This window comes from Oculina patagonica, chromosome 1 (genome assembly GCF_052425735.1).
Source record: "Oculina patagonica isolate OP01 chromosome 1, crgOcupat, whole genome shotgun sequence".
Taxonomy (NCBI): Eukaryota; Metazoa; Cnidaria; class Anthozoa; order Scleractinia; family Oculinidae; genus Oculina; species Oculina patagonica.
The window spans coordinates 41,446,705-41,471,867 of record NC_135758.1 but is presented as its reverse complement, the minus strand read 5'-3'; the positions used below and the strand labels follow the sequence as shown (position 1 = coordinate 41,471,867).

Sequence of the window (25,163 nt, the reverse complement as noted above, 5' to 3'; positions counted from 1 at the left end):
GTATTGCATGATAACCACGTACTGTACAATTTGGCATTGATTAAAAAAAAAAGGGAAGGGGGGTTTTAAAAAAAAACCGAAAAACCACCCATTTCCACGGTCAGGGGAAAAGGAGGGCTTCGGCACTATCTGCCACTTTCTCTGATGCCAAAATAAGTTATAAAACTGTTCTCTTCCTCGCAGCTTTTGACGTAGTTCAAAACTTCACAACTCGTAAGAAACAAAACAAAGTGAATGGTTTGAACCCGGGTGAGAGTAGTCACCGACAACAGTGCTTTGGTTAGAACTACTCTTACCCGGAAGATCACACAGGTATCTGCTAAATAATTAAAAACAAGGTTTTACTATTTGTCTTGAAATGCATCTCTGTCACCCAGAAATGTACAATGGATAAGTTCAATAAAAAATAAACTTCAAGTTCATCAATGAGTTCTACTTCTAAATGAGAGTTGCTTCGCCATTGTCTTCGTGTATCGTGAGGATTGCATGTATTATGAGGTATGGGGCTGAAATTTTACTGGGCGTTTTAAATGAACAATTGCGAAGTGTAATTCGCCAGAGTAAATCTTCATTCGCGTTCATCGCTCTCCTGATCGATATTAACCACCAGCTTTTGTAAAAGATGGCGAAGATCTCCTTGGTGCCGTTGCTTGATCCCTCGAGGAACTCCGCGACAAGAAGTTAAATTCAGCTCCGTGAGATTTGGGCAGCCATTCAGAACGCTCCTGAAAAGAAGGAACAATGCTTGGAATGAATGGATTATTGCGTTCAATGCTGCAGAGGTGAATTAACTTGACGACTTTCGACTGATAGTGAAATGCTCGAGGAGTGGGGCTGGGGCCGGGTGTAGTCGGGGTTGGGTGGGGGTGGGGCATTCTCGTCCCCACCCTTTTCGTTTCTCTTAGCCGGCGGGGCCTTGGCACGAGAAACGAAGGGCTTTGGATACACAGTCTTTTTGAATAATTCGAATTCTTTTGATCCGAAAACAAAGAATGTTGAACGGAAGTCAAAAACGCCATGACTATTCCACACAGTATATAGAAACATCACGACTGCAAACGTGAAGACCGGAAGTCCCAGAATCTAGACCTGGAAATCCTTTGTCTCCACTGCCCTTCGTTTCTCGTGCCAAGGCCCCGCCAGCTAAGAGAAACAAAAAAAAAAAGGGGGAAAAAACTTGCATATGAACTGACAGGGGGCTCGCCAGTCATGGCGCCTGCGATAAACTTAATGCTACAGTAAAAACCCGCTACCTACATGCCGTTAGGCTCCCCCCTCGCAGGTCTGTAAGGTTCTCAAAAAAACCAACAGTCCAAAAAGCTAGTAATAAACTTTCCTCCTAAATATACTTGAACAAAAGAACCAAAAGATAGTACAAACCTTACCATTATATGACCGTTTAGGCTAACTTGAAAACCAGGTTCTACGCGGGTTTTTACTGTAGTACAAAAAAGTCTATCGTTCCTTATATATCGGTCCTTGTATATTTTTTTTCCAAGCAACAATTCCTTCCTCACCTTACGCCGTTGGCTGTAATATTCGTGTTGTTAAGATCCAAAGTGTGTAGCTTCGGCATTCCAAAATTATGCAGCAGCTCCATAAACTCATCTTCAACATTTTTATTGATAGAAAGATCTAGAACTTTCAAACTATGGTGCCACTGGGATAGAAAGGAATAACGTTAACAGTTAGTGTGATCACAGGTATGGCAGGCGTCGCCAAGTCGTGTTCTTGGGTAGACTGTACACAGCCTTCTATTTTTTCCGTATTTTTTCGATCGATGAGCGCGGGGAAAGAAAGGCGAAAGAACTAGACGCCAGCGCAAAACGGGAAGCGTAAGGCGGTGAGGGCGGGAAGGGAGAAAAATTGAGGGGTCTCTATTTTTCTTTCTCTCGCCACCGCCCCCTCCCCTTCCCCGCGCTTCGCGCTCGCCGATTTTCTCGCTTTTTTGCGTTGAAAAATAGAGAGGCTGTGGACAGTCTAGTTCTTGGGCAAGTCATTTTACTTTTTAGACGAGGTCCGGATTACCAGTTTTGTGGGTTTTTGTTCCGTTTTCGCGATAACAAACTCCGTAGTATGTTGTAAAAGTTGTAAGGCTCATAAAACGGGGTTTGTTAGTCCAAAAAACATGATAAAAATGGATACGTATTGTCTTACCTTTTCTATTACGGCGGCTACTTTACTAAACGTTGCGCAATTTGTCAGATAAAGCTGTTCCAAAGAGGTAGCTGGCAGCGCCTAGGATGGCGACAAAGGAAACTTAATCACTTACAAACAATGACATACCACGGGCATTCTCGGCTTTTAACCCACAAGTGGATGGAAGGAACACGTAATTAGTAAGCAAGAGTTACAAAATAGGAGGCCGCAAGAGCTAAAAAAAAGCATGGATGAACGGTCCTTAGTAGGAGCAAACAACGAAGTTCGACGCTTACGATTTGAAAAAAAACCCCTAGGGTAAAACAAAATACCTTCTCAAAAGTCTTATTTCCGAGGGGTTGCCCGAAAGGGGACTGGGAATTAAAGGGGCACTGTCACAGGGATGTTTTTGCTTTTTGGTAAAAAGTACTAAAATTGGCAAAGCTGAGCTCGTACATGAAATGCACCTAGTACATCAAGTAAAGGTATAAAGTAAATTGTTGTTGAAGGAAGAAGGGAGCCATCATTTTTCGACTGTTTTTACAGGCCACAAGGACAGAACTTGAAAAAATCAGCCAGGCTTTTTGAAGTTGATCAAACATGAGATCTTAAGTTCCTGTTGGCATCACAATTATTTCAATAGTTTATAGCTGCAGTACACTGGCATAGAAATTTTTAACAAAACTGGATCATTATTCGTAGGTTTCCATACGTCTTCAGGCTCTTGAATTCTTTGAAGGGAAGCTCGTCACAGTGTCCCTTTAAGCCCAGACAGGCTGATCACGCATGGCTCGTAAACAAACTACAGCTACGTATATACACAGGGTACATACCCGTAATCCTTCGGGACTGAATCTGTTTGGTCCTCTGATGTCCAAGACTTTGAGGTTGTGTGATGCCCATAGAATTCTACATATTATGCACAAAATATTTCAGTTACAAGGTTTTTCAGTCAAATTTTTTTTAACTACGATGAAGTTTGTGGGAGGCGCAGTGACATAATGGTTAGCGCGCCGGACTCCGGAGCGGACGTTCCGGGTCTCGAGCCCTCGCCGGGGTCACTGTGTTGTGTTCCTGGGCAAGACACTTTACTCCCATAGTGGCTCTCTCTCCACCCAGGAGTATAAATGGGTACCGGCAAAGAAATGCTGGGGGGGGGGGGGTTCCCTGCGGTGGGCTAGCATCCCGTCCAGAGGGGGGGGGGGTTGAAATATTCCTAGCTGCTTAATGCTATCGCAACCGGAATAAGCACCGGCAGTATGCACCACTTGGCTCGAGGCTGCCCGTTTTTGGTTACGATGAAGTTTAATCGAGAGCACTTTAACCTACAGTTAAAGGAAAGTAACAGTTTGTTAATCATTGCCTCGTACTGAAAAGTTCAGTCGACTTATTTCCTTCTCTCCGGTGGCAATTTCCATTTTTGTTTAGTTACTTATTTTCGGGATGCAGGAGCTAGCCTCAAGTCCAACCAGGGGTGCTTGCCCCGAGTTTTCTGTCAGGGTGGTCTCTTTTATTTAATAAAAGTTCTTGTTTCGCCCAATTTTCAAGTTAGCCTTTGAATGTAACCTTAAAACCTGTGCAGTATCGCTAACTCACCTATACAAAAACTTGTCAGTCCTGTGATCGTTTCCAATAAAGCCACAAGGCAGACCCAAGTTTTCTAGCTGTGGAAAGCCGTTTGGTTTCTAAAAACAAAGCAAAAACGGCGCTGGTAGCCAGATTGAACACTTCTTCTGATGCATGATCCATCTCGGGATATAGCAAGTCTTGCAATTTCGGTTAGTCTTTTTGCGAAGTGCAAAATTTACCTAAAACTTAGGAAACTTTATTATAACAGCATAAAAAGGGGGAAAACAGAAGAGGGGTAATAACAAGCCAAAAAGGAACGCGATTAAATTTTTAAAAGACGACCTATGAATGCCGCACTAGACAATTTTCAAAATACGTCAGCTGGGACATTACTACCATATTTTTCAAGCTACCGTGAACGGCTAACTTTTTCTCTCTTTTAAACTCTTTCTCTCACATGTAGAACATTCAAGTTTGTCTGGTAAACTGTCGCGTTTTACAAGTAAACCATTTTACGTAGCTTAACGTAAAAAAAATCCCCACAAAAAACAAAAAATTAATCGACCATCGAAGATCGCTGTCGAAGCATTTACCAGCAATGTAAAGCCGCCTTTTGCTGTCGACATTCATTAAAGAAATAAAAAAAGTCGACGCAAAAGTTTTCAAAACCATTTATTTATGTGCAGAAACAAACAGGCGGAGCTGTCAAACTTGACATGTCGACGCTCCAAACGTTAATTGGTTCAGTTGAAAAACGCGACGGTTTGTCTAGTAATAGACAAACTTGAATGTTTTACGCGTGAAAAAAAGCAGAAAAGAGTTGGCCGTTCACGGTTGTTCGAAAATGGTAGAAGCTCTTCTAGCATGCCATGAGATAAAACACATTGCGTAGAAGAATGATGCCTCATCATACCTTTTCATTGTTCGTAGTTTTACATACGGGTGTAGAGTTAAGTAACAGATTAACCAGAAATAGCTCTTTCAACTTGGGGCAACCTGCCTACAAAGCATTACAAAAAAAAGCAAGTTATTTACGTTAACATTTATTCTGCGGACTGCGTGTAAGCTTCAACTAACCTTAATTTTCGGTTAATTCATAGGGTACACAGCAATTGAAGATAATAGAGGGAGAATATCAATTTTGGCCTTTTTATGTTTTAAACGACAAAGACGTATTCTTTTAAACTTTCATTAAAAGCAACGACCCCTCCCCCCAAATTAGTTACCCTTCAAAAGTAACAACACGAAAAGGCTGCTAAATCCCAAAATAACGAGGGTCGGTATTTTAAATTCAATTATTCCATTTCATTTACATACATACCTGTAGCTTTTCTATGTTCAGTGATCTAACATTAGTACTGCTCACATCCAGGAATGTCAAGTTTGGACAATTTTCCTTTGAACAAACGGACATGATTCACTTGTAAATTAACTTAAGAAGAAATGCAAGGCCTTAGGGTCTCCTTAATTCGTTTCCCTGCATCCCCCATCCCTTTTGCTAATGTTATGAAAGAATTGGTTCATGCTTTTAGCTGTGGATCTTTCGAGTTATAGAAGGACTTGGGAGTTTGAAGAGCACTCAAGAAGCTAGAGTTCCTCTTAGCTATTCCTCGAGCAACTCTTAGGGCCGTTGGGTGGCCAAACGGACTCGCAAGTTTAGTCGCAATTGCACGCAAGTTTGCAAAAAAGCCATTTAAAATGCTACGCGCTGCAATTCAGTATTTGAAGTGAACTGCAAAAATTGCGTTGACTTGCGTTGGGTGGCCAAACGGTGAAATTAAGTGCAAATTTGAACTTGACCAAAGTGAACGCAAGTCATCGCAAATGTACGCAAGTCAACGCAAGTACGGATGCGGTAGGCTAATTTACACGGCACAATTCGTGTTGTAGTCATAGCGTACATGTAAGCGTGTCGCATGCGATAATCGTAGACAAAACCGTACCGTCTAATTCACCCCTTTACGCTTCTCTAGCGCTCTCTCCAAGCTTCCCGCGTACATCCATAGCTTGAAAGACGCACCCCACACTAATCCAGTTCTAAATTAACCACAAATGTACACGTTTACAATATAAAACAAAGAAAGGCAACAGACTGACAACATTTTTTACCTGAATGAGTGGAAGTATGTGTTCTCCTCTCAAACGTGTGCAGTTTGTCAAACAAAGTTTTTCTAACTGACTCCCTAACACTGTTGTTATGTGTTGGAGACCAGTGATGTCAATCTGAAAGAGAATGAGATGAGTTGCAGAACTGATGGATGATCTTCAAAGACTTGCAAAAGATCTTCAAAGACAATAGGCCATTTCCGAGTTACCCTTTGCCTCTGTTTCAAAACAAGTCTACTTGCAAAACAATCCAAACGAAAATGAGTTTGATTTGCAGGGAAATGAACCTTCAGGTGAAACTCATTTTCACATAATTTGTTCTGCACGTAGACTCGCTTTGAAACAAAGTCAAAGCGTAATTTGAAAATGGGCAAATTCAAGGACAGCTTCTTATCTTTAAGAAAAGACCTTTAACCTATTGGTGCCCGTGCTGCCCAAAACCTGCCATGAGGAATGTTCCACTTCTGACGTCATCATTTTATACTAAAAAAAGGCATCACTTATACTCAATCTCTGCAGGCGGAAAAGGTCTTTCCATGACACCTTGCTGAGTGTTAAAGGTTTAATTAAGATTGCAATACAGTCAGTTCTCGTTATAGCGGACACACTCGGGGTGTCGTTTAGTATCCGTAATAGAGAGAGCCCGTAAGGCGTAATAGCGGAGTGAGGAAAAAAAGAAAATAATATAGCTACTATCACAAGTTTATCAATGGTAAAAATTCTAAGTAGTCGTTGTAAATGGAGGATGTGGGCTTGATCTTAACTAAAGAGTCTGAAGGGAAAAAGGAAAGTCTTTAGTACCATTACTAAAGGAACTGATGCAAAAAATAATCATTTCAGAAGTCTTTTAAAGTGTGTTTTGACAAATAATGAACAACGAACTGTAATTTTACGTAATTATGTTATACGAGCAGTTCATGTTCATGCTTTCATGCTGCAAATGCCGTTTTGAGTAGTTTGGATCAGATTTAGCTCATAACTGACCTTGGAAAAATGTAAAAGATGTCCAAAAATGCACCACTCAAAGATATTTGGAAAGATCTTTCTGCAAGATCCTTGCACATTCATGAATCTTGGTAGGGGGGTCTTCATTAAGATCCTGACAAGTAAGGGTTCTCAAAAGATCCTTGAAAATTATCCATCAGGGTCCATCCATCCATTATTGGCTATTGCCAGTAATGCAAAGGTAGAGTTCCCAAATTTTGATTCTGTTTCCTTGCTGAAAATTTGCAATTGTTAAGCTTATGCAGTGGATAAATGTTGAAACATCCTTAATAACTTACATGTATTGAAACAGTTTCAATTACCTTTGTAAATGAAATATCAATCATTTTTAAATGCTGACACTTGTCTGCAAGAGACGCAATTCCCCCAGATGTTAAGTCTCCACACAGCGCCAGCACAATTGACTGTAGTTCATGACAGTCTTTACCTATCGCCTGCAGTATCAGGTCAAGAAGGGAAAGAGCAATCAATTTGATTAGATGAAACTCATTAAAAATTACTTCTGCCTATCGCATATTACAAAATAAGTGTCAAAAGGCAGGTGACAAGGCCGGGGTGGGGGATGAGGGAGAATGGGGGTGGGAAGGTGGGGAGTACTACAATTTTTTGGTACATGTATGGGGAGGTCCAAACCTGTACCTATTCATGAATACACCTCTTTTGAAAGAAAAGTTTAACCTTTTGTATACCTCGGATAGCCCGGCCGGACGGCTAACCTCCGATAGAAAAAGGCACCCCTTTCAAAACAGAAGGGAATTTTTTGTGACCCGTGATTGGCCCTTTTTGTTTCCTAAGAAACGTGAGGTTGTTATTTTTTTCCTTGTGAATTGTGATTTCCATAGTAGTCATGAACCATGATTTTCCACAATGCATCGTTATATTTTCTGTTAAGCGTGAAGTGCTAAATAATAAAATATATAATTGTACATTTTCTAACTTTGAAAGGGCCATTTCATTTTCCATGAAACATGATCTATACCCCCCTTGGAGGGTTAGGGGGGAGTACCTCTATTGCTTTATCTGTAAGCTTGAGCCATCCTAAAAGGCTAAGCTCTGTGACAGCTGTCAATCTGGTGGGTGCCAACTTTTCTATTGTTGCAGTGGTTGCTCTGAAATATGATGATGATGATGATGATGCCGACAAATCAACTTTTCTCCATAATACTGGTTCTGATGCAACCTCCCTCCATCTGCGACAAACCTTTGACATCCTAAATGACAGTGGACAATAAGTAAAGTATATCCAGCAGAAGTGAGATCCAGAAGGATTTATGTGCTAAAACAGCACCTTAACCAGACTTAGGGTTTTGACAAGGCAAGGAGGACTAAGCTCTGAGCTCATGCCCCCCAAAATCCCTTTTAAACATTTTTCATAAGGTAAATTTCTCCAGAAAAAAAGAACAATCTTGTTCCACTGGGGATTATTTTCCCAACTAAATGCATTTTTTTTTTCATTTTGGTTTTAAGTCTTGACAAGGCAAGTGCCTTGTCTTGCCTCTTGCTAGTTACGGCCCTTCTAAGAATGGTAGAGGATACAAAGTATAGATGGGCCCTGCCATTTTTGCTTGAATAAGTGAAGAGGGACTTAGAGAGAAGGTCAGCCCTCGGCTTTTGCTCCAGTAAAAATGTCTGCATTCAGAGGTAGTGGCCCATCAGACCAGATTTAATCCCAGTTTCCCTAGCATTAAGCAAATAAGAGAATCTCTACTCCTCTGGATGGGATGCTGGTCTATCACAGGGTTTCCCCAGCATTAAATTTGCCAGGTGTCCATTTGTACCAATTAGGGGTGTAATGATACATCGAACTATCGATGCATCGTGATTGGGAGTGCTCTGATAGCGATGTATCGATCACAAATTCAACTATCAATAACAATCACGATAGTTTCATTAACTATCGATAGTTACGATAGTTTTTCAAATGGTGTCCTGTAGTACTTTTTTCTTGATTGAAAAATGCCTCTCTTGTTCTCTGCCATCGTTTCTCGGCTTTCTTTTCCTTGTTTCAGAATCCGTACTGTATAACAAGCCATAAAAGCAAACTTCACGGACGTTGCTCTTCTCCAGGGCCTTATCCATGTTCAAAATGATGGTTTGAATATTAACTCCACACCCCTCTTGGAGAAAGAAATGATTACAACGCTATAAAGTTGCTAATTACAATACTATCACTATAGTATCGCAATAGTGTCACTACTATCGCAATAGTATTGCAATAGTAATTCGACTATCGCAATACTATCGCAATAGGCAAAATGTCCCCAATAATCACCCCTAGTACCAATTAATAATGTTGGCAGGTATATTTTGCAGGTTGCAGGTTGAAACAACCCCTTTATTCGAGTTGAAGTTGAAAAAAAACACATTATACATGTTAAGGCTAACTGCAAGCAAGCTAAGCTAATTTAGGCTAACCTGAGTGCTACTTAGGCTAACCAGAGTGCTAAGTAGACTCAAAAGTCGATATTTCAACCTACAACCTACAAAATAATACCTGCCCAAATAATGTTCTGAAGACTCACCTGCATAAGAAAGGTACTGATGATTCACTGCTACTGTTTAAAACATTTTGGAATATCAATAACAGAAGCTCTGTTGGAATAAGATCTGACCATCCTCTTGTCAACTTGCACATCGTTGCTGCATTCCTGGTCTGTCCTTGTGTGTCATCATTGTTATTTGTACAAGACTCTGTTTCTAATATTTTGGCAAATTTCTGCTTTCTTGAATCATTTTGCTTTTTGATTCTCTTTTTTCGTAATGTCTCTGTAGCATCTTTATCATCTGAGCTGGCTGACCTTGGTTTGGGTTTTTTGCTAAACTTCCTCTTTTTGGAATCATTTTGACTTTTACGTTTCTTTTTAGTTCCTGAAAATTGAAAATGTAGTTGAAGATGCAATCATCTGTCGTTTTTTGCACTTGAGAAAACCAATGAGAATTACCGTATTTCAGTTGATAAAATGTTATAATTTGGTGTTTTCTTTCCACTGTGCTTCCCAGCACTAATAACGTAACAAATCAATTAGGCAACATCACTAAGTCATATAAGTCATAAAAGTCATATCAACCGAGTTCGCAACCACCGAGTTCGCTCCCTACCTTTTTCGACTGGGCTGCATTCTAGGTGGGTTATGACAAATTTCTTTGGTGTGGATTTCACAATTGTGTGGGGTACTGGCAAAAGATCGTAGTCGGCACTTTTGAACTGGCGTACAGGTGATGTAAAATAAAGGACCATGTGTAGACCTATAAAAAAACTTGGCGTATCTTCAACGCAACGTGTACTAAGAATGCACCCTGTTTTTTTAGTTCGCACGGTCCACCTTTCCGAGATCGAGAGACAAAAGTGCTCTACAATTGCAGTGACAATTAAATTTCTGATGTTGCCTGATTGATGGAGTGATATTTCAAAGTTAAATTCCTTCAGGTTACACTGGCCTGTCATTCAATCTCAGAAAAAAAAATTGGGTTATAAGTTTTAACTTACACAAGTCCTATTGTGTAGAACGGGTGGTGAATGGTCCTTCAAAAACTGCATGTCTTGCAAAATTTTAGCTAAAATTCAGTGGTCTTGTTGTCTCAAATTTTTCTTTGATGCCTTTTCGGAGTCTTGATTTCTTTTGCAAGGCAAAAAAGGTTTCGGGCTCGCAGAAAAGATATCAGTCTTGCCGTCTCGCAAAGTCTCGCATTTACCATTTGATTCAACACCCCTCATAGACGATTAGGCCGAGTGGAAGCTCCTTTTACACTACAGTCAACTCTTTCTTAACCGATGTACCTCCATAAGACAGACACCGGCTGCTGGTCCCGTCCCTGCCATTTTTCAGTCATTTTACTGTAACTAAACCCCTATAAGACGGACACCTCTCTAAGACGACTGTTGGAGCCGGTCCCGACGGTGTCCGTCTTAGAGAGAGTTGACTGTATTACTGAAAGATTCATGGAAGATATTCCACTTTTTTCTTCATAATATAACAAGTCCAAGGACTAACACTGTTTGTAAACTAAAATTTTGGCAAACATACAAGCTTACTCCTGAAAAAGGTGCAGCAATACTTCTCCCGCAACAACCTTTCCATGCTGCCAAATACTAACCTTTCGAGGTAGATGCAGTGCTCGTTCTTTCTTCGTCACTGTCTGGATTAAAATCAGAATCCTCGCTGTCATCGGACGGCAACTCTTCTGCGTATCGACCAAACACGAACACTTGTCTTTCTGCTCTTCTCGGCACGCCAAGAATGTCTTTTGTTATTTTGCTTTTCCGCGACATTTTGAAGATCACAGAATCGGTAAGCAAATTACGTTGAATTTCTTAAACAAAGGCCGGGGACATTTACAGCTTCTGTTGTCCGCCATGTTGTTTACAATTGATGCTCGAAAGGACTTGTGGGTAATATGATGGCATGGATCATTGGAATTGGACCTTGGAACTGCAATAATTTGCGTTTCGTATTTTGGGATAACCGCGCAATAGTTAGATTCCATGGTCTGATCATACAATGTATGCTGGCTTAATATGTTTAGACTTTACTTTAGGGTGTGGATTTCAAGAGTTGTAAATCTCCGTTTTCCTCTGAAAAGGGTTTTCGACGATCTGTTGTTAAGGCAAGAAAAGTGTATTTCCAAAACCGTGTCTCAAAGTTGAGAGCTTTGAAAACGGAGACTTGTCGCTTTTATGTGAAAAACAAACAAACAAAAAATAAATAAAATATGTAAAAAGCGAATTATTAGCTTTGGGAAAAGATCTCATAACAGAATAAGCCGCCGCCATGCGCAGTCACTGCGTGTGGACAGTAAAGAAAGGTGAAAACAACATGAAACAGCTTTTGTCCAGGTTTTATTATAAAACGTGTGATTATTGTTTTTTAATGTGGTTTGAGTTAGTATTACTTCAAAGCCTTGCAAATAAATGGTTCCCTTTATTACCCGCTCATAACTCGAAAGGTACTACAGTTATATCTGATTTTTATTGAGCTTACACATTTTGTCCTGTTAATTACATTACGATTATGATTCATAATACTGTTTATTGAATAAATGAGTTCAACCTTGAGACTCAAAACCAACGCACGCGGTTTAAATGTTCTTTTTAGTTGATAAGTTATCAGAAAAAGAGGATAAGGATTTAATTTCTTTAACTAAAAACAAAATAAACGAAGGAGGTTGGTAATAAACGATAGTTTACTCGAGACTATGTCGCTTGCAACTTGTCCTCTTCAACAGCATGCGTGCACATGCGCGTTGAGAAGTGGTTAGTAAAGAAAGGACGCATGGGTGGGTGGGAACGGGTAAACTAAGTAGGGGGGGGGGGGAAAGGTGAGAGGAAGTGTTGTAAAGAGTGGTGAGCCAAAAATTAAGTGGTTAAGTAGATATAATATGTAGCCTTGGTTAGCAACTGTAATTGAAGGGACGCCCAGAAAAATAAAGAAGATCAGAAAGTAAGATTCAAAATTGCAAGGCATATGCACAAAAATCCCTCCCATGAACAACTTCTCCAACTGCGCGCTTCGATCGACAACTATCGTGTTGATAGAGGCGATAGATTGCCTACACGTTCTGATCCGAGAATTGCGACGACGTTGAACACCCGAAGCGAACCGGCTGGAAATTCACTCGCTTTCTTGTTGCGCACTGTTAGTCCCAAGGCCCATTTCATCCAGCGTAGTTATTAGATGTTTCAGTTTATCTCCGGCGTGCCACTGTTTTAAACCTCGAGGCACTCCACGACATGACGTCAAATTTAAATGCTGTAGTTTTGGAGAAGCGTTCAAAGCTTTCCTAAAAGAGAGTGAAAAGGGGGAAAACGGCCATTTGTTAGTAGCCTGACAAGGATAGAGCGTGTGCCGCGAAGGCTCTTTAACCCTGACCCTATTTAAGGATGAAGAAAGAAAACGAAAATTGATAACCTTTTAAGACCCAAAACCGATATATTACACCCTATTGAAGGAAAAAACAAAAGCTAAGTATGGCATGGACGACCCAAATAACAGCTAACCGCGCACGGAAAAATCTCAAATCTTTATTATAAAATCACTTTGCTAATACTAAAACCGAAAATTCAGTTTTAATAGATCATTTCTTTTCGTTTACGTACTGCAATTTTACCTTATAGAATTCATGCAGGTAAGCTATCTAAAGATCACACCGGGAACTCAATGCAATAAGGGGCAAAAATGAAACCTTATTTAGGGGCTGATAACCTCAAACCCCATACCCTATCCAGCGGCACACACCTATATAGCCCGTATATGGGAGTGCCCCTCCCCCTCCTCGTCTTTACCCTTCAGCAACAAATGTATATGTTTCAAATTTCGAGTTGGCCTGCCCTGACGATGGATATGATTTGAATGGGTTATACACACCTAACGCCTTCTGCTGAAACGTTGGTACTTCCAAGATCCAAACTATACAAATTCGGCATTCCAAAGTTACTCAACAGTTCCATGGATGCGTCACTAACGCCGCTATTTGAGGAGATATCCAAAATTTCCAAACTATGGTGCCACTGGGGATAGAAGAAACATGACAGTGATACTAAAAATGATTTGTTTTCTTCTGTTGGATAAAAATTTTGGTGACTCATCCAAACACTCAGTAGAAAAAAATTAATATGCTGGTAAAGGAACATTGGATGTCCATACAGTTTAGGACCCTAGTCAGCCACGCCTTTGTTTTTGTTTACATACGAGAGTTTTGGTATTATATTTTACGTGGACAGTGTCTAAACGAAAGGGATCACTGTAAAAACTGTTAAAGGTAATTTAACAGACTTCCAGTAACACAACTTACGGCAATTCAATAAGATTTCGCTGCACCATACAATTTTCATAATTTCGATGGCATCGAAAATGGAGGAGGCTGACTAGCGCCGACTATTTCAACTGATTTCACTGTACAGTTATTTCGCAAGACCGGCTTCTTGGAGGATATAACAAATGATTTGTGTTTGAGACTGTTTTGAGCTCTTTCAGGGTAAATCTTGATTGTCAGTTAAGCTGGTGCCAAACTTCCTGACCTACTTCACAGTTTGTTATTTTATACCCGTAATGACGAGCATGCTATTTTAAAAATATGGCGAATTGCGCTTTTTCTCTCCTGCCTGCCCACTAGCTATTACTTTTATCTCAGCTTCAACATATAACTCCTTTATACTGATATGTTACCTTCTCAATGACAACTGACATCATTGCAAAGTTCGCATGCGTGTCTGAGAAAAACAGTTCCTCAAGAGAGGTTACTGGCAATCTCTGCAAAGGAAATAAAAATCAACGTAATGTCAGTTTTCTCAGTGCCATCAACGATTTGGTTTTCAGGCGAACACGAAATTTATTTTATCTTGCTGCAACTAAAGAGGGACCTGAAGGGGTAAAGTGGAGACTAGGATTTGGGCAAATTTTTACTGGGAAAATGGGATTTAGGTTACTGGGAGTAATAATCATAAACAAAAGAATTGGGACGACTTGAACTGGGATTTGGGCAAAATTTAGGAAAATAATAGGTTGGAAAATGGAATTTGGGCAAAATTTGAGCTGGGAAGTGGAATTTATACCCCCATTCAGGACCCTCACTGAAATCTACTGTAAAACGTACCTGCATTCCTTCGGGGCTGATTCGTTGAAGTCCTCTTACGTCTAACTTCTTGAGATTGACTGAAGTTTTCAAGATTCTACGATATAAAAAAGAGTTCAATTTACGAAACGTAGTCAACTAATATTCGAGGTAGAAAGCTGAAAAGGATGCACGTAATCCGAAATCAATTCTCTGTGCAAATAAAAATCCTGCAACACTTGTAAGACTTGTATGGACTGCAAATATGTTTTCCATAAGAAAGAACACTTTGGGAGACGCAATGGCCTAATGGTTAGCAAGCTGGACTCCGGATCAAGCGGTCCGAGTTCAAGCCTCTACGGGTTCATTGCTTTGCAATTTTAAGCAAGACGCTTTACTCTCGCAGTATCTCTCTCCATCCAGGCAAATTTAATGGTTGGGCTCACTCTTAGATGGACTAGCTCGCAGCATTCAGCTTGGAGTAGAAATACTTCGAGTCGCTTCATACTACTAAATCGAAAGAAACGCCAGTAATATGGGACACTTGGCCCGATGCAGGCTTTGTTTTCAAGGAGGCTTTTGTCGAAAGAGTGCAAGAGATAGGTAAGGAAATTAACGGGGCGGGGCATTAGCTTAAATTTCTATCGTTCCTGTGCACAAACCTGTACAAAAAGCGATCAGTTCTGGGGACCCCGGCAAGGGAGCCACAAGCCAAGCAAAGGGTTTCCAGTTGTGGGAAGCCATTTTGCTCCTGCAAAAAATTATATAAACCTTTCTTAGCTTTCGCTATTATTGAAATGTATCCAATACCAATGTTTTTGTTTTTACTTACCACGTCTGAGCTTATAGGTGTTGAGTGAAGTAACAGATTGGCAACGAAAAGTTCTTTAAGCTTCGGACACCCAGCCTGTAATATAATTAACGGCAGAAAACAAACCTCAGTCTTCAAAACTGAATACAAAGAAAAACGATTTTTCGGAGTGGATGCAATGCTAAAAGAAAATTCAACGCAATATACTACTAACCTGTAGTTTCTCAACATTTAGTTTTCTAATGTTGGTACCAGTAAGATCGAGGACCGTCAAGTTTGGACAACGATCCTACGAGAGAAATGATGTGCACAATACGCTTTAGTTTTTAAAGTTGGGTAGAGCAAATCTAAGGTTACAGGTATTATGAAGCTCTTTTCGGTCTGGTAAAGTCTTGAAAATAATTAAGCAGATAGTAAATGGCTTAATAACGTCAGGTCTAATAATCTTGATTTTCTTCCATGTAAAACTGACTTTTAAAGTGTGATGATTCAAATTGGAAAAAGTTTTGTTTCAATATGTAGCGGATTGGAAAAAGAACCATGCATGTGGCTTATCACTGCCGGCTTGTAACTTCGCAATTTCCTCAACATTAAGCGAGTAGGTCTGTTGCTATTCTCCCTGGTTATGGTGTCCTAGTTCAACGACCCTGTGTCAGGCCAGGTTGCCAAAACAATATCCATTTTTGCTCCTGAGTGAAGAGAGGCACATTGAGAGAAAAGTGTCTTACCCAAGAACGCACTTCAAAATTAATCGGTCCCCTGTCAGGGCTCGAAAACGCAACACTCGATCAGGACTCCGCGCACTAATTATCTAGGGCATCGAAACTCTCCTGGTGAATAGAGAATCACACAAACCTGAATTATAGGTAGAACTTGTTCTCCTCCCAGGCGGCCACAGTTCATCAAACAGAGCTCCTCCAACTGATTGCCGATCCGTTTGGTTACACGATGAAGACACGGGATGTCAATCTGTGGGGCATGTAAGCAATAAAAAATGTCAATATTCTTACATGGCACTGCGGTGTAGATTTATTTCAGGTAACAGACTTGTTAACCATTTGAAAAAAAACAAATAATTTGCGCGAAAGTATTGCAAAGAAAACTGATGAAAGACAGATTTTTCAGGACAAACCTCTTGTTCAAATACAATTTTGTCTCACTTCTTTTGATAGGCATGTAGCAAGAATACAACAAAAGTAAAAGGAAAATAATAAAGAGGTGCTGTGTAGCACTTTGTGATAAAGTACTATGAAACGTTTTTTCTTTGAAAGTGCTTAATTGTTGCATTTTGTCTAGATTTACGAAACGTTTCGGGAATGACTCCTTCATCAGTCACAAAGTTCAGAACCGGTTTTGAACTTTGTGACTGATGAAGGGGTCATTCACGAAACGTTTCGTAAAACTAGACAATAATTATCAAAGAAAAAAACGATTTTAAAATACAACAAAAGTGGCCGTTTATTATATTGGCTGAGTTTCGTTGTTAGGATCAAGTCAGTACAAGATAAGATTTGCAAGAAGACATGGCGATATGCATTTATCGACTGTTGGCTATGGGGTAAATTGGTATCCTAAGGAAAAGTAAGATGGACTTTTCCCTTTTTTGCAATATTTCCTACTTGTATATTTTCACCTTCGTCATAGCAACGTCAATCATCTTGAGCTGGCGGCATTTGGTAGCGAGTGAAGCGATGCCTTTGGATGACAAGCCCCCGCACTGAGATAAAACAATGGACCGAAGATGGCGACAGTGCTTTCCAATAGCCTGAAAAAAGGAAGAAAGGAGTGAAAACAGGCAAAGTTTTAACGATCAGTGATACATGATTGAGTATGCAAGGCGTAGCTATATAAAGCTGTTCTTTTGGGAACGAGATGCCTTGTCACATTCCCAAAAACTTTTCTTTGAGGTGTTAAACTTCACAGAGTTTTTGGTCCGGTCCACTGGCAAGCGGCTTTGTGCTACCTCATTGCGAAGTAGTTTCAGTTCCTCTCTCAATTGGAAGGCCTCTGCTCGCGCTTGAATTAAATCTTGATATTGTGCGTTGGTTTGAGTTTTCAACTGCTCATTCTCCGCTCTGAGTTCGCGGATTGCAACGTCATATTGTTCCAATAGTGGAAGTGAGATGATTTCCGTAGGGTGTTCCCTTTCATAACGCTTGGGACCCCGTCTATATAAAACACTTGCCGGTTTTTGCAATTTAAACTTTGAAAACATTTCTGCGCTAAGTGATCGAAGGTTGCGATTGTGTGGTTGCGTGGATACACGTAATTTATCCGAATGAGTTAAGATTGCATATAATTGTAAGTTAACTGTTTATAGGACAAACCTCAATAGACAATAGTCTAATGACGCGTGACTTTGAAAGGCAATGACGCGCGACTTTGAAAGACGCTTAAGCATGTTTTTGTTAAGGGATTTCAAGCTAAAACAATTCCTTTTAATTTACTAGTTTTCGTTGCGTCGCGATTGCAGTCGCGATTGGGGGCGGAGGGTGGTGATTTAAAATCTGAAATTTCCTTAATCGTGAATTGATGTTTGACAATTATAAAACAAAACAGGATAAACTGTTTGGCTTTCTCGAGTGCTTTATAATAGAACAAAGCATTTTGTGTTTGTTTTTTAACCTTTTTAGCCTGTGTAGCACGCGCCTTAGTTTCGAGCGCGCGTATGGGAAACGCGAAAAACAACGTACAAAGACGCCTGCTACGCAGGCTAAACCTTTTTCCGCTCGCAAAACCTACCACGCCGTGGTTTATTTTAAGACAGCGTCGTTTTCCTGTCAGTCTTCGCCTTCCCTTATTTATAAAAGGTGAGAAATGGAATTTTTTATGACAACAAAAGCAAACAACAATAGCCAGTTTATCACACATACTTTTTTGTTGTCACAATCAGTTTGTCATCAGCGCGCGAAATGGCGGTATGCAAAGTTTTCTGTTGTGAGTTTATTGACCACAAGGAAAAAAAACAAGCTAAAAAAATTGTCTCGTTCAACCTGGAAATAAAGCGTGGCCTTTTTCCGCTCGCAAAAGCTACCGAGATTACCGTGTTAGATTACCGTGCTGAGATTTTAGATATTGAACATGAAGCGAAAAAAAAGGATGTACAAAGACAAATTGCTCAAGGATTTCCGTAATGTTTGTAATGATCATTTCAGTTTTTTTTAATTAGTTTAGTTTTTATCCACCATGGCCATAAGTACAGCCGAGAAAAATACTGAACATTTAACGCAAGCTAGGACAGTAGTTAATTCAAACTTTTGACAAGGGATAGTTTTCTAATTTAATTAGTAATTTCTTTGCCGGCCATGAATAGATCCTTATCTCCGGGTTTCACTGTTGGAGATCTCAGGTTTTTACTGGCTAATAAAAAGTGCGAAACAGGAACAACTCTGGTTTTAGTAGAATTCACGGCATAGCAGTTTCAGTCACACCAGAGTCACGTCACGGAGAGTCACGGAGAGATTTATCAGCAACCTTCTCAGAATGTTTTTCTACATTTTTGTTCTTTTTGCTGCTGGCGCTCTTGCTAAAACCCAGCCTGAATGCAGCGAAGTGGAAGTACAAATTTGCAGAGATGCTCTTGGGAAAAACCAAACGTACCGTACGCCGCACAGTCTGCAGCAACAACAAACTTTAACGAAAAAGCTGCTACACCAATTCAAACTTTTATTTAAACTTCAATGTTCTGCACTTAGTCATCTTTTTGTTTGCACCGCACATTTTCAGTTCTGCACCAGCCACAATGATTTACCACCACTTCTGCCATGCCGTTCAGTTTGTCTTGATGTTTTTTTCCACTGCAAAGAGTTTTATGATTTAGCTGCAATCGACTGGCCACCACATCTTAACTGCACCCTCTTTCCTGAACCACCACAACTTTGTTTAAAGCCACCATCCTCTACGCCATCATCTACCACGCCAAAATCATCCAGCCGCACACCGATCACCGCCACATCCACCACGCCACAAGTCATTTCATCCACCAGTACATCCACCACGCCACAAGTCATTTCATCGACCAGCACATCCACCACGCCACCATTCATTTCATCGACCAAATCCACCACGCCACAAAATCACGCCACAAGATCACCCACCACGCCACCCGGTCACTCCTCAAGATTTATTTTTTTTATTAGTGACTTTGTTCCAAGACTCTTTTCTTATTTGTCAATTGCGTTCGGTTTAATTATTAATGTTGTTTTTATGCCTTTTTTCGTTTTTATAATTTACTTTTTCTGGCTCAGGTTCAGGGGTCGCTCAAACGGTCAAGAAGAAGCCGACATACCGTTGCGCGAGCGATTGGGACCGTTGCCTCCTGTTCCTGAGCCTTAAGGAACATTTTATTCATTTTTCGTTTTTTAACTTTCATGTGTAGTTTATTTGTTTTTTGTTTTGCTGTAGATTTTGCATAAATATAGGTAGCGTACGGTAGCTTGTAATTTTCGAGGGCATCTCTGCACGCGCGCTCGTAGTGCGCGCGCTAGCCGTTTGTTTTTTGTTTTTTCGCGTTTTAATATAAGAATTTTGAACATGACGTCTGTTAATTTAAGAGTTTTTTCTCAAATATCTTTACAAACAATCAAAGCCTGGTTTTCACTAGAAGCTACTACTAGAAACGCGAGCACAAGCGCAAGGATAACAGCTCTTTGTATTTCACCGTGATTGAATTTCGATGCTTATGCTTGCGGAAAGCAAAACAAGGGCCATTTTTTTCCATTTCTCTTACTTGCGCTTGTGCTTGCGTCGGTTGAAGCTTAAGTTGAAGCTCGTTTACACCGTGAAGCTATTTTTATTCGAACAGTTTGACGCGCATCCAGAAAAACTTTCGTCCGGCGCAATCCGCGAGCTCGCCATTGAAATCGCAAGTATATTTCGAAACTGCTCATCGATATCGCATTGATAAATTCGCCACTAGTTTTCACTTGCGATCGTGTAAACGAGCCTTCAAACTACCTCTCTGTCAAACTGAAATCGTTGTCTTTGATTTAATAAATCTTTTACTAGCCACACTCGCAGGTTATTATCTTTGTTCTGGAGTGGAGTTCTGAACGTGAGTGCGAGTGAGAATTACGACTTAGTTTTAAATCAACTGGAATATTTTTGAAAAGAAGTTTTTAGATCCTTCTGCCGGTTGGCCGAAAGTGAAATTTTCTGCTCAAATGTTGTCGCGTCGCTTTAATTCAACCTACGTGAATCTCTAATCAACGTATTATCACACGTGCTGCCGCGAGTAGTACGCGCAAGTCATTATTTCGTTGACGTAACCATCATAATTTTACTCTCCCCCTGTTAGTCTAGCTGTGTTTTCCCTAGTGGTCTCCCGTGGGGAAAAAATGTCATCATCGAAAAATTTGCCGACTAGATCCGACTTAACCCGAGTCTAGGTTCGCGTCACCGAACATCTAAGTCCCCAAGGGGGGATAACAAAAGCGTCATTGTCTTGAAAAATCCTAACCATAACAATAGGCAAAGTTTGATACGACGTAGGGCTGTTGAACGTAGTTGTTCAATAATTCTATAAAAAGTAAGGCCCACATTGCAGGCTTGCGTAGAACCACAACTTTAAGCTAAATAATATTAAGTGTATCTGATCTCATATTAGATTGCGCCCGTTTTCATCAGTTTCAATATCAACTCATAATTTTGAAAATGCAATTTTTAATAACATATATATTTAATGTGATACAAAAAAGACAACTGGAAACTTTTATACAGTGGAAAATTGACGTGTAGCAAACTAGATCAGTTAAAAATAACATCTAGATCTCTCAAAAATAGAAAAGAAAAACATTCGGTATACTTAACTAAATAAAAATGTGCATTTATCCTCTGTTTGGCGGAAAGAGTCTTCCAAAAAGTACAAGAATATTGACGTGTCTTTTTCTAGCGTTTTAAGATTTTTTTTTTCAGTTCTTAATCTTCGTTCTACAAATCAGTGACCAATTCAAGGGACCCAAAGTCGCCGTAACTTTGGGCGACTTAAGGCGACTTTAGGCGATTTTAGCTTATTTTGTCCAAAATTACGGGTGATTTTGAGCGACTTTAGGCAATTTTAGGTGACCTTTTAGGCAATTTTAGGTGACCGACCTAAGTACAGTTGTGGTATACATGTACATGAGAATCATCATGGTTCACCATAAAGCATTGTTACAGAAAATATCTATACTATTTAAAGCGACTTAGAGCGACTTTGGGCGACTTTAGGCGACTTTGGGCGACTTTAGGCGATTTTGAGCGACTTTAGGCGATTTTGAGCGACTTTAGGCGATTTTGGGCGACTTTGGGCGATTTTGGGTCCCAGAGTAGGCCTAATTCACAAATCTGATGAAGTCGAACAATTTTCTCCTGTTCACATTTTCTAATTGTCTTTCCTTTATTTCTTTAACATTATCTGCTTACCTTAAGTCCTGTATCTGTTAGCTCACTCCATCCATCAAGGTTCAGCTCTTTGACATTTTTCAATCTTGATGCCGCTAACTTTTCAATCGTAGAATCAGTGGCTGACCTTGGACATTCAATACTCATGGCTGATAAATTCACTTCTCGCCACAGCATTGGCTCTGACGCGACTTGCTTCCAGCTACGACAAACTCTGGACATCCTGCGACAAGATATGTATTAAATACATCAGGAAAACTGTACCAGTTTCTAGTGACGATCAACAATACATCAGTGCAAGATGCAGTGTTTGTATGGGAATCCAATGTATAACAACAGTTGGAGATGCAGTGATTGTATGGGAATCCAATGTCAGACATTTTCGAAAATTTTTTAATGTATTCGCAGTTTAGACCTTTCATAACTCAAGCAGATGCGGGGGAGAATATTCAACCATTTAAACCGTGGAATTGATCATTTTTTTCTTTTTAGTAAGCAAGCGAAAAAAAAGACAGTAAAACAACAAAGAAAAAAAAGCAAAGCAAGAAAGAAACCACAAAGGCTTTCTCTTCAATCATTTGCACGGTTAATATCATACCCAGGCCCTTTTCGCGGCTTTTTTCTGTAATCGTTGTCAAGGAAGAGGAGAGAAAGTGGCCAGCAATGCGTACGTATAATTCATGAAAATTGAAAGGAACGTTAACAAAAGGCGCGCGCTGTGTCGCTAGCCTAAGTAGATAGTCTTCGTGCGCTTTTATTCATCTCTCGGAACCCAAATAAAAAGAGAGACATCTGAAATTCCAATCAAACCATTGCATAGTGACTAAATGTAACAGGCATTAGGGAAGTGTCTTGAATTGGGAATAACTCGCTCGCGAAAACTCACAACCAAGCGAAAATCAATCAAAACAAGACATGGATCACTGTAAAGCTTTTTATTAGTTATTTTTGATCCCGTGAGGGAAGAATAAAACGCACAGTGACAAGCATCTATTTCCTACGGCAAGCTGGAGCGCGTGCAAGGTGATCAGAAGTTTCTAATAACCTAGAATCGAAGTTGTGAGTTTTACCTGAGGAGAAAACGACGAACAATCATACAACTTACCTGCATAAGAAAGGTACAGGTCCACTGTCATTCACCACTCGCTGGAAAATCCTCAGCAACACTTCATATGGAATAAGGTCTGACCAACCATTTTCCTTGAGAGCTTTTAGTTCTAACAGACGCTGTTCCTCCGCCTCCCTGGCCTTCATTCTAGCTCTAATCCGTGCTTTGATCCGCGCTCTCGCTCTAAACTCTATCAAGTCAAGTTTAGCCTTCTCTTTTTCACACGTGTCTTCACTAGAAAGTTTCCTCTTTTTACATGCCGTGATATGGTTCTCCTTTTTGCGCTTTCGCGCTGTGAGGGTTGGCGAAAAAAAAAAAATGAAATTGAAAAATAAGCATACAAAAAAAAAATAACTTAGCATAACAGTGCTTGTTGTATCATGGTTTTCTTGAGGCGGTTGTTTTAAAAACTTAGACTTGAATGGAACATCTTGCTCAGCAACTCACTCCCTACCCCCTCCCCGGCCAGTTTTTTTGCGCAGGCTAAGAGATGTTTCGTTCGTAGTTGTATTTTTACCGTCTCCTGATAAACTCACTTTCGGAAAAGATCTACGTGTACCGCATTGATATAAAAAATGACGTGCTCTAATTGCTCGCTCGTTGATTGGATTTTTGATAATTTGCGTCATAAACATGCCAAATTTGGAATGGACCTCAGTTAAAAATTAGACCAATAGATCATTAGATAATTTAGGACAGCTTGTCTATTGCTCGAGCATGTCAAACCATTGTTCGTACGAAAATTTTTTGTTAAAAAGTAAGAGACCAACGGCTGTTTTTGCCTGGTCGAACAAAACTAATAAAATCCAAGTTAAGATGTCCCGATTACAAAATTAAGAAATTCCGGAAGCTTTCGGAAACTTTAGGAATTCCGAAAGAAGTCGAAAAGTAGTTGAAACCTAAAATCAAAACTAAATAAATCAAGGTTGCTACTTTTACTATGAAAAATTTCAAGCTCATGAAACTATACTGAGATTATGGAGTGTTCTTATATCGATACAGAAAATAAGGTTCATCTCTTCCATTTACCAATTTTCGTAAAACGTACCTTTTCTGGAGCAAGAACTTGTGCCGTTTTCTTCGTCGCTGCTTGAGGTGTAGTCAGACCCATCGCTTCTTTCTGAAGACACTCGACGCTTTCTTCGTTTGCCAAACGATGCACGCCTGCTTATTACGCCAGAACTCGACGTCCTGGGCTCAGTTTTCGCTATGTTTTTAGTTCGTGGCATTTATATGCTGGGGAAAAATCTCGAGTAAAGAAAGAGAAGGCGCTGGTGAAAACTATGTCAAGCGAAGTGTTTTGTCCGCCGAATTTAAACCGTACAGGACGCTTAGAGAAATAACTTCGGAGAACAAAAATATACGTGGCTAACTTGCCATGGGCTGAGAAATTATGATTAACCATTACACATGATGTCATAATCATGGAAAAACAATTTAGCATTTAATTTGCCGTTTAGATTCGTTATGAAGTGGTAAATATTTGTTCCCAGCTTGATGATGTCACAGTTAACTATGACGCGTAATTTGGAATCTTGATCAAGCCACTGAAAATGACGATGAGAAATTAAGTAAGCGCTGATTGGTTAAAAAGCGCTCGCTGCACGAGTTAGAGCGGTTTTCACTTGTTTTGGCTTTGCATTATTGCGTTAAGTGATTGGTTTTAAAAACTTACGCCACTTTGTCAACCAATCAGAAGTAAAACCAAAGCCAATCGTGACTCACTAACACAAGTGTTTTCGCGCGCTTCACGCCTGCTTCATGTACTTTGATTGGTTCATAGAACTGTGTGAATTTTGTGATTGATTCAAAATCATCGACAAATTATTGGATAGTCGCATTTTGGACATTTATTTGAGGGCATTAAAAAAAAGAAGAACGAACGGCAGGAGGATTCGAACCCTCCGCCCGCGCGCCCCTGATGGCGATGAAAGGTTTATAGCCTGAATACCTTTTTCAGGGAGTATTATGTGGAAATCAGTGTTATTTTAATCCGAAAAGAAAAACGATAAAAATGAAAGGCTCAGGATTCGAACCCACAAAAAAAAATAAGGAAAAAAAAAAAAAAAAAAAAAAACCCTAGCCGGATTCGAACCCGCGCCCTCAGTCCCGAAGATCTGATTTCAAGTTCGACGCCTTACCATTATGCCACCAGCGCGCGGCGGCCGTGTGACGTCATTTCCGCCACACACCAAGCTCACAAATAAATAAATATATATATATGACCGTAAACTCCACACGAGATTTCATCCCGCCTGAGCCCTTTGAGGGACAAAATTATACACCCCGCTACGCTCGGCCTCGCTTCGCGAGGAATAAATTGGACTCAGTGGAGTACATTTCATGGAGTATGCCGGCAAGTAGTGCACGGTAAGTCAGTGGCATTATTCCATAAGAATAAGGTGAGGTCTCCAAATTTTTTTTAGAAGTCCAAATTCTGATTGGAATGTGACAAGCACGTGATCACGCGCGCAGGGACCAATCAGAAACGAGAAT

At 40.2% G+C, this 25,163-nt stretch overlaps 2 protein-coding genes across 2 annotated transcripts; both read right to left on the bottom strand.

Annotated features, from left to right (window-relative positions):
• Positions 1-319: 319 nt before the first annotated feature.
• On the bottom strand, positions 320-11,211 carry LOC144630618 (F-box/LRR-repeat protein 6-like). The gene is made up of 12 exons (XM_078488998.1): positions 10,915-11,211; positions 9,342-9,687; positions 7,826-8,030; positions 7,122-7,253; positions 5,818-5,931; positions 5,030-5,104; positions 4,622-4,708; positions 3,736-3,824; positions 2,973-3,048; positions 2,158-2,238; positions 1,518-1,660; positions 320-725 (listed from the first exon to the last, which is right to left on the bottom strand). Exons 1-12 carry the CDS (start codon positions 11,087-11,089, stop codon positions 569-571), a joined length of 1,680 nt encoding a protein of 559 aa, XP_078345124.1. The 5' UTR covers positions 11,090-11,211; the 3' UTR covers positions 320-568.
• A 1,098-nt stretch (positions 11,212-12,309) lies between these two features.
• On the bottom strand, positions 12,310-24,040 carry LOC144630924 (F-box/LRR-repeat protein 6-like). Its single transcript, XM_078489285.1, has 12 exons — positions 23,716-24,040; positions 22,665-22,959; positions 21,581-21,782; positions 16,812-16,943; positions 16,034-16,147; positions 15,393-15,467; positions 15,200-15,274; positions 15,030-15,118; positions 14,410-14,485; positions 13,983-14,066; positions 13,182-13,324; positions 12,310-12,597 (listed from the first exon to the last, which is right to left on the bottom strand). The coding sequence occupies exons 1-12, from the start codon at positions 23,894-23,896 to the stop codon at positions 12,429-12,431; spliced, it is 1,635 nt and encodes a 544-aa protein (XP_078345411.1). The 5' UTR covers positions 23,897-24,040; the 3' UTR covers positions 12,310-12,428.
• Positions 24,041-25,163: the final 1,123 nt, after the last annotated feature.

Coding starts and splice junctions, on each gene's coding strand:
- LOC144630924 (XM_078489285.1), bottom strand. CDS start 23,896: ATGCCACGAACTAAAAACATAGCGAAAACTGAGCCCAGGACGTCGAGT. Junction 16,944..21,580: donor TAACAGATACAGGACTTAAG/GTAAGCAGATAA, acceptor TCCTTTTTTCAG/GCTATTGGAAAGCACTGTCG. Junction 12,598..13,181: donor GTTTCAGCAGAAGGCGTTAG/GTGTGTATAACC, acceptor ACTCTCTTTTAG/GAAAGCTTTGAACGCTTCTC.
- LOC144630618 (XM_078488998.1), bottom strand. CDS start 11,089: ATGTCGCGGAAAAGCAAAATAACAAAAGACATTCTTGGCGTGCCGAGA. Junction 9,688..10,914: donor CACTGCATCTACCTCGAAAG/GTTAGTATTTGG, acceptor TTCAATTTTCAG/GAACTAAAAAGAAACGTAAA. Junction 7,254..7,825: donor TTACAGATAAAGCAATAGAG/GTACTCCCCCCT, acceptor CTGATACTGCAG/GCGATAGGTAAAGACTGTCA.